Source organism: Pollachius pollachius, assembly GCF_949987615.1.
Source record: "Pollachius pollachius genome assembly, chromosome: 1".
NCBI lineage: Eukaryota > Metazoa > Chordata > Actinopteri > Gadiformes > Gadidae > Pollachius > Pollachius pollachius.
The window spans coordinates 885,298-892,649 of NC_136934.1; the positions used below are offsets into that span (position 1 = coordinate 885,298).

General features: G+C 50.9%; 1 protein-coding gene across 2 annotated transcripts; it reads left to right on the forward strand.

Annotated features, from left to right (window-relative positions):
* Positions 1–70: 70 nt before the first annotated feature.
* Positions 71–6,847, forward strand: prlrb (prolactin receptor b). Of its 2 annotated transcripts, XM_079758552.1 has the most exons (9): positions 71–217; positions 753–821; positions 1,460–1,592; positions 2,841–3,010; positions 3,441–3,607; positions 4,050–4,191; positions 4,960–5,056; positions 5,882–5,951; positions 6,031–6,847. In XM_079758552.1, the coding sequence occupies exons 2-9, from the start codon at positions 764–766 to the stop codon at positions 6,571–6,573; spliced, it is 1,380 nt and encodes a 459-aa protein (XP_079614678.1). In that variant the 5' UTR covers positions 71–217; positions 753–763; the 3' UTR covers positions 6,574–6,847. The 2 variants fall into 2 exon arrangements, with proteins under 2 accessions (XP_079614678.1, XP_079614677.1); XM_079758551.1 differs by lacking the exons at positions 71–217; positions 753–821; positions 1,460–1,592 and having other exon boundaries at positions 1,618–3,010.
* Positions 6,848–7,352: the final 505 nt, after the last annotated feature.

A 7,352-nucleotide genomic window follows, 5' to 3' on the forward strand; every position in this document is an offset into this window, starting at 1 on the left:
AAACGAGGTCTGGACTCGCCCACCAGGTGCGTCCCGCACATCATTCTCCCACCCACTCGCGTCCCACAGCTCCGACGGGCAGAGCTGAAGCCATCTCCTCTCTTCCTGTCTCTCTCTCATGCATATTTGATTTGTCCTGATAGAAATTTGTTTTCTAAAGAAGTTCTTTGGAGAGAGCCATATGATGACGTAACGCAATTACCAAGATACCACTAAGGTAAGGGATCACCTGATTCTATTCTCTGATGAAAATGAGTCCTCTTATTATACCGAAGTCATGATGTAACTTTATTGAAACTGTTTATAACCTTTATGACACAAGACAGCGTGTGACAGACCAACGCTTCAGAAAGAAAGAAACACATACCCATCCCAAACGAGAGGGAATAGTGTTTCATTATGTTGTGGTTATGTGATTTCAATGCTGCCGCAGTGAAATCACATTGAAGGAAAAAGATATACACTCATGGCTTCAAGTGTTATTCCTATGTTACTATTGTTGGAAAATCGGGTAAACTTACTCTAGGTCGTATGTATTTTTTATGACAAAGAATGTAGATAATACACAGACGTGTAGACATTAGATATTATAAAGGGCCATCCTGTTGATATTAAACAGTGCTGTCTGTTGTGCCTCCAGACACACAGGCTGTATCAGGTGCCAACATAGGAGCTGCGGGCTCACAACTCTACTAACACTTCTACTGCTGCTGTCACTTCCTCCACACACACACACACACACACACACACAGGGCAGAGCAGGATGAGGGTTGACATCGTCTTCGCTCTGTCTCTTGTCTTCGGACTCGTGAAATGTGAGGGTGAGTTCAAACCTTTGATTGATGACGATGTCCATAAGATTCACCTGAGTTCCCCTGCTGCATGAAGACACCAGACTGTGTCCTCATGCAGAATGAAGACACCAGACTGTGTCCTCATGCAGAATGAAGACACCAGACTGTGTCCTCATGCAGAATAAAGACACCAGACTGTGTCTTCATGCAGAATGAAGACACCAGACTGTGTCCTCATGCAGAATGAAGACACCAGACTGTGTCCTCATGCAGAATGAAGACACCAGACTGTGTCCTCATGCAGAATGAAGACACCAGACTGTGTCCTCATGTAGAATGAAGACACCAGACTGTGTCCTCATGTAGAATGAAGACACCAGACTGTGTCCTCATGCAGAATGAAGACACCAGACTGTGTCCTCATGCAGAATGAAGACACCAGACTGTGTCCTCATGCAGAATGAAGACACCAGACTGTGTCTTCATGCGGCAGGTGACTCAGGGGCTGAGCTAATCCGCGTCTCTGTGTGTACGTGTGCTGCGTGTTTCTGCGCATGCGTGAGTGCGCGAGCATGTGCGCATACCTGTGTGTGTGTGTGTGTACTCATGCATCTACGCGTGTGTGTGTGCATACCTGTGTGTGCGTGTGTGATACCTGTTGTCAGGTGCGACCCTTCCGGGTAAACCGGTTGTGGTGAGCTGCCGGTCTCCAGAAAAGGAGACGTTCAGCTGCAGGTGGAGGCCAGGGGCAGACGGAGGCCTGCCCGCCACACACCGCCTCTTCTACACCAAAGAGAAGTCAGTCGGGTGGTGCTAATAACACCATCAGCATGCATGCTTATGAACAGCAAACAAATGACCACAGATCCCCTGGGGCAGTGTCCGGGTCCCCCTGATTCTAGACCCCCCACAGAGACAGCCCCCCTGTGGGCTGTGTCCAGGTCCCCCTGATTCTTCTAGACCCCCCACAGAGGGGGTGTCCTTCACAGCCTGTTGTGTGAGCAGCTCCGTGCTGAAAGGCTCTGGGTGTTAAGTTCAACTCAGCTATTTAATGTCCTTGGAGATTATCCACAACAGTTACAGTAAACAACAACATAATAGATGTTTATAGGAAGAGTAGCCATAATAAAAGGCTGCTGAGCTGTTCGGTCGATCATGTCGAGCACGCAGATCAAAAATGTAAGGCTGTTGCGTTCTGCCGTGGGCGGAGCCTGTCTCGCCCATGGAGGGGAGGAGCCTGTGAGTGGCGGCTCAGAGCCTCTGGCAAACCTGTCCGTCGAGGATCAGATATCTGCCATAGAAAGCGACTGCGGGCCAATTATTTAGCTAGCTAACTTTAAAATATGGAACAGCTTGTTCTCCATAAAGGATGGCCCTATAAAGGACGTGTAGAGAACAGGCCCTATAAAGGACGTGTAGAATAGAGCTATCAGTGTCTCATCCACAGTCTAGTATTCAGTCTCCGTAGTCAGTGCCGTCTCTGTCGGCGCTGATACCATGTCAAAAGCAAGATATGATCCAAAGTAAATTTACAATCAATAAGTAAACAGACTCAACAGTTGAGTTCACATTATTGCACATAGGGGAGATTGATATACACAGTATGTATATATTATGCTGTACAGTATGTATGCATTATATTGTACAGTATATATACATTATATTGTACAGTATATATTATATCCTACAGTATGTATATATTATATTTGTGTCTTGTTGTCTTGTCTTATGTCTTGATGTTGTTTGTTGTTGTGCTGTCTTGTTGTGTCTTGATGTCTGTTGTTATGCTGTCTTGTTGTTGTGGTGTCTTGTTGTTGTGGTGTTTTGTTGTTGTGCTGTCTTGTTTTCTTGTTGTGTATGGATGTTGTTTGTTGTGTCTTGTTGTTTGTTGTTGTGGTGTCTTGTTGTGTCTGGATGTTGTTTGATGCTGTGCTGTCTTGTTGTGGTGTTTTGTTGCTGTGATGTCTTGTTGTTGTGGTGTCTTGTTGTCTTGTTGTGTCTGGATGTTGTTTGTTGTCATGTTGTCTTGTTGGTGTCGTGGTGCAGCTCGGAGGGGACCTTTGAATGTCCGGACTACCGGTCGGCCGGGGAACACTCATGTTTCTTTGACCGGAACCACACGTCGGTGTGGGTCAGCTACTGGGTGAGGGTGCTGGCCTCCAACGCCCTGGGGAACACCAGCTCAGACACCCTGGAGGTGGACGTGGAGAACATCGGTGAGCTGCTGCCCTCCTCTCCTTCTCCCCACAGTGCAGCGTAGTTAATTACCCGCCCTGTAGTTAGTTAACCTAACCTGTAGTTAGTTAACCTGCCCTGCAGTTAGTTAACCTGCCCTGTAGTTAGTTAACCTGTAGTTAGTTAACCTGACCTGTAGTCAGTTAACCCGCCCTATAGTTAGTTAACCCGACCTGTAGTTAGTTAACCTGCCCTGTAGTTAATTACCCGCCCTGTAGTTAGTTAACCTGTAGTTAGTTAACCTGACCTGTAGTCAGTTAACCCGCCCTGTAGTCAGTTAACCCGCCCTATAGTTAGTTAACCCGCCCTGTAGTTAGTTAACCCGCCCTTTAGTTAGTTAACCCGCCCTGTAGTTAGTTAACCTGCCCTGTAGTCAGCTAACCTGTAGTTTGTTAACCCTCTCCCCCCCAGTGCAGCCCGGCCCCCCTGAGAACGTGAGCCTAGTGCTGGAGGTGCTGGAGGGGACGCCCTACCTCCATGTGGAGTGGCGCCCCCCCGCCGAGACCGACGTCAGCTCCGGCTGGGTCACCGTCAACTACCAACTCAGGGTGAAGGCGGCCGGACAGACGGACTGGGAGGTACGGACAGACAGACAGACGGACGGGGAGGTACTGACAGACAGACAGACAGGAGGACTGGGAGGTACTGACAGACAGACAGACAGGAGGACTGGGCGGTACTGACAGACAGACAGACGGACGGGGACGTACTGACAGACAGACAGGAGGACTGGGATGTACTGACAGACAGGTACTGACAGACAGACGGACAGAGAGACGGACAGACAGAGAGTCAGACTGATGGACAGAGAGACAGACAGAGAGACGGACAGACAGAGAGACGGACGGACAGACAGACAGACAGACAGACAGACAGACAGACAGACAGACAGACAGGTCTGTTAACCGGGGCCTCCAGAGTGCTCCTGGAGGTGAGATGTTCTGGTCGTCTGTGAGAACAGATTTTCAAAATGATGGAACCAGAGCAGCGACGCAGCGGCCTGTTCTGTGTGTTCTGCAGGAGTACGTGTCGGGGAAGCAGAGCCGCTTCAACCTCCACAGCCTGCACTCCGGGGAGCGCTACGAGGTGCAGGTCCGCTGCCGATTGGACCACGGCCACTGGAGCGTCTGGAGCCCCGCCTCCTCCATCACCCTGCCCCACTGTGAGTCTAGCCCCGCCTCCTCCATCACCCTGCCCCACTGTGAGTCTAGCCCCGCCTCCTCCATCACCCTGCCCCACTGTGAGTCTAGCCCCGCCTCCTCCATCACCCTGCTCCACTGTGAGTCCAGCGCCGCGCCCTAACCCTGAGGTTAACGCTCACCAGATAACTGACCCGCCAGGTTAACGTCACCAGATAACTGACCCTGAGGTTAACGCTCACCAGATAACTGACCCGCCAGGTTAACGCTCACCAGATAACTGACCCGCCAGGTTAACGCTCACCAGATAACTGACCCTGAGGTTAACGCTCACCAGATAACTGACCCTGAGGTTAACGCTCACCAGATAACTGACCCGCCAGGTTAACACTCGCCAGATAACTGACCCTGAGGTTAACGCTCACCAGATAACTGACCCGCCAGGTTAACGTCACCAGATAACTGACCCTGAGGTTAACGCTCACCAGATAACTGACCCGCCAGGTTAACGCTCACCAGATAACTGACCCGCCAGGTTAACGCTCACCAGATAACTGACCCTGAGGTTAACGCTCACCAGATAACTGACCCGCCAGGTTAACGCTCACCAGATAACTGACCCGCCAGGTTAACACTCACCAGATAACTGACCCGCCAGGTTAACACTCGCCAGATAACTGACCCTGAGGTTAACGTTCACCAGATGACCGAGCCGCCAAGTTAACGCTCACCAGTTAACTGACCCGCCAGGTTAACGCTCACCAGATAACGCGGACCTTCCTGTGTTGAAGATGCTCTGAAGCAGCGGCTGCTGTGGAGTGTGATCAGCGTGGTGACCGTGGTGCTGATCACCGCTGTGCTGTGCCTGCTCATCATGAAGAGGAAGACGTAGGTGTACACTTTACTACACGCTGTCATGAAGAGGAAGACGTAGGTGTACACTTTACTACACGCTGTCATGAAGAGGAAGACGTAGGTGTACACTTTACTACACGCTGTCATGAAGAGGAAGACGTAGGTGTACACTTTACTACACGCTGTCAGCCTTTCTGTTGCCATTAGTTACAGAAGAAAAGCAAACCTTCCCTGACATAGGTGCTTATGTGTAGGTCAGGAAGCAGACATTCGTCAGATGGGCGTGTTTGCATGAAGGCAGGGTCGACTGTTTTGTTGGCAAGAGTTTTCCTACTGAAACGACCCATCTGACTTAATTAAAATGGACAAATTATACCACCAGGTGTGAGTGTGACTAGCCGTTACAAGCCGTTTTGAAAATGTCCACCTTTGTTGTCAGAAGCTGCACATTTTCAAAACGGCTTGTAACGGCTAATCACACTCACACCTGGTGGTATAATATGTCCCCTTTAAACACGGTAAGTACTGCTCTACAGTAGACCACCTTCGTACACAAGGCTCTATTTTCAGCTGCAGACTTGCAGAGACTCGTTCCATGATGTGAACTCTTTCACCCGTATGGTGGCAGAATGTTTGTGACACACACAGAACACAGGGACCTCCGAAAACCCAAAAGCCCAACGGCATCGCTGATGCTCTTAAAGGAACGCACTCGCTCACTCACTCACTCACTCACTCTCGGGTCGCAGGGTCCTTAACGATTGAAACCCCCTCCTGAATTACAAATCGGTGAGTATTGACGTTTGAGTGTCTAGACGACGAAGGGTGGCAGTCTGACCTCTGACCTCTGACCTTTAGGGTGAAGGGATGGCTCCTGCCTCCGATTCCTGGACCCAAGATCCAAGGGTTCGTCTCCCAGCCGCTCCAGGTAACGTCAAAGCCACTTCCTCCCTGAGCCGACAACAACAACAACAACAACACCAACAGTCCGGTCTCTCCTCCTCCAGGGCCGGTGTTCTGGGGACTTCCTGTATGGCCTGGTCCCCCAGGGATTCCCCCCGACGCTGGCCCTCAGGGACCCCCCCGAGGAGCACCTGGTGGTGTGTGACGAGCGGAAGGGCCGGGCCCCCGAAGGCCAGAAGTCCCCCGTCAGGAGCCGGATCCTCCCAGGGTTCTACCGGCTGCCCCGACTCGGCTGGGAGGGAGACCCCGCCCCCGAGGGAGGCTCCGCCCCCGGCCTCCACCGGCCCCTGGCGGTGGAGGGCGGAGCCTCGCCGGGCTTCGGGGACTCCGCCCCCCCGGGGGGTTTGAATAACGGTTCCGTTAAGGACAGCAGCGGGGGGCCGAGGAACACCGCGGGGGGGGACCTGACGGCTGAGGAGGCGGGGAAGGAGGAGTACAGCAGGGTGAGCCGGGTCCGGGACCACGTGGTGGTCCTGGAGAGAGACCAGCCCCCCCTGGAGCCCTCCCCCCAGACCCCCCGGGACCCCAAGCAGAGGGCCGGCTGGGGGGTCCTGGACAGCGGGTACGTCGACCCTTCGGGGCCCTGATTACATACCGCAGCTCTCTGTGGTTCAGCTTCTGAATTTATTACTTCCTGTATCCTGTGGACTCGTGTCAGCCAATCAGAGGTGACCGCGGGGAACGAGGCACGGCTGGAGAAACGCTGCAGACTCTGTAGCAGCCGCTCGCTATTGGTCGAGCCTCAGGAACTCTCCCCGCTCCGGTCTTGTGAACGGATCCTGCTGTCGTGTCTAGGATGTGATACACACACCCCCCCCCCCCCATTCATGTTAAATATTAAATATGTAAGAGTACTTTTCATTCTGCCTCTTTGATTACGTAAAATCAGGGAAAGAATCCGCCTCATAAGTGCCTAAGAAACATGAATTATAGTTCAGTGTTCAGTGAATTTAAACCGAACATGCTTTGCCACAGGACTATTTCTAATTGGGCTTTTACTAATTAATTGTATTTATATATTCAATTTTATCATATTCATACTTAATGAACCCATGAAAATATACTTTTATATAAAGATACACAAGTCCAAACCCTGCACATTACACCTTTAATGCACATATTCAGAGTCGCAGAAAACAAAATCACAAAGTAAATCAACCAGGAAAATAACTGTCTCTAAAAATAATCATACAATCATAAGGTGAAAGCTCAGTGGTTAGGTAGTCAAGGTGGTTGTTTGGAGCAATTGGAAAGCTATTTGCAGTGCTAAACTCAATAGGTGCTGATTGGTTGAGCATTCAGCCACATCCAGACAACAGAAGCCCCGTGGAACATGATTGGATAAGAACGACTGAAAGCAAAGAGA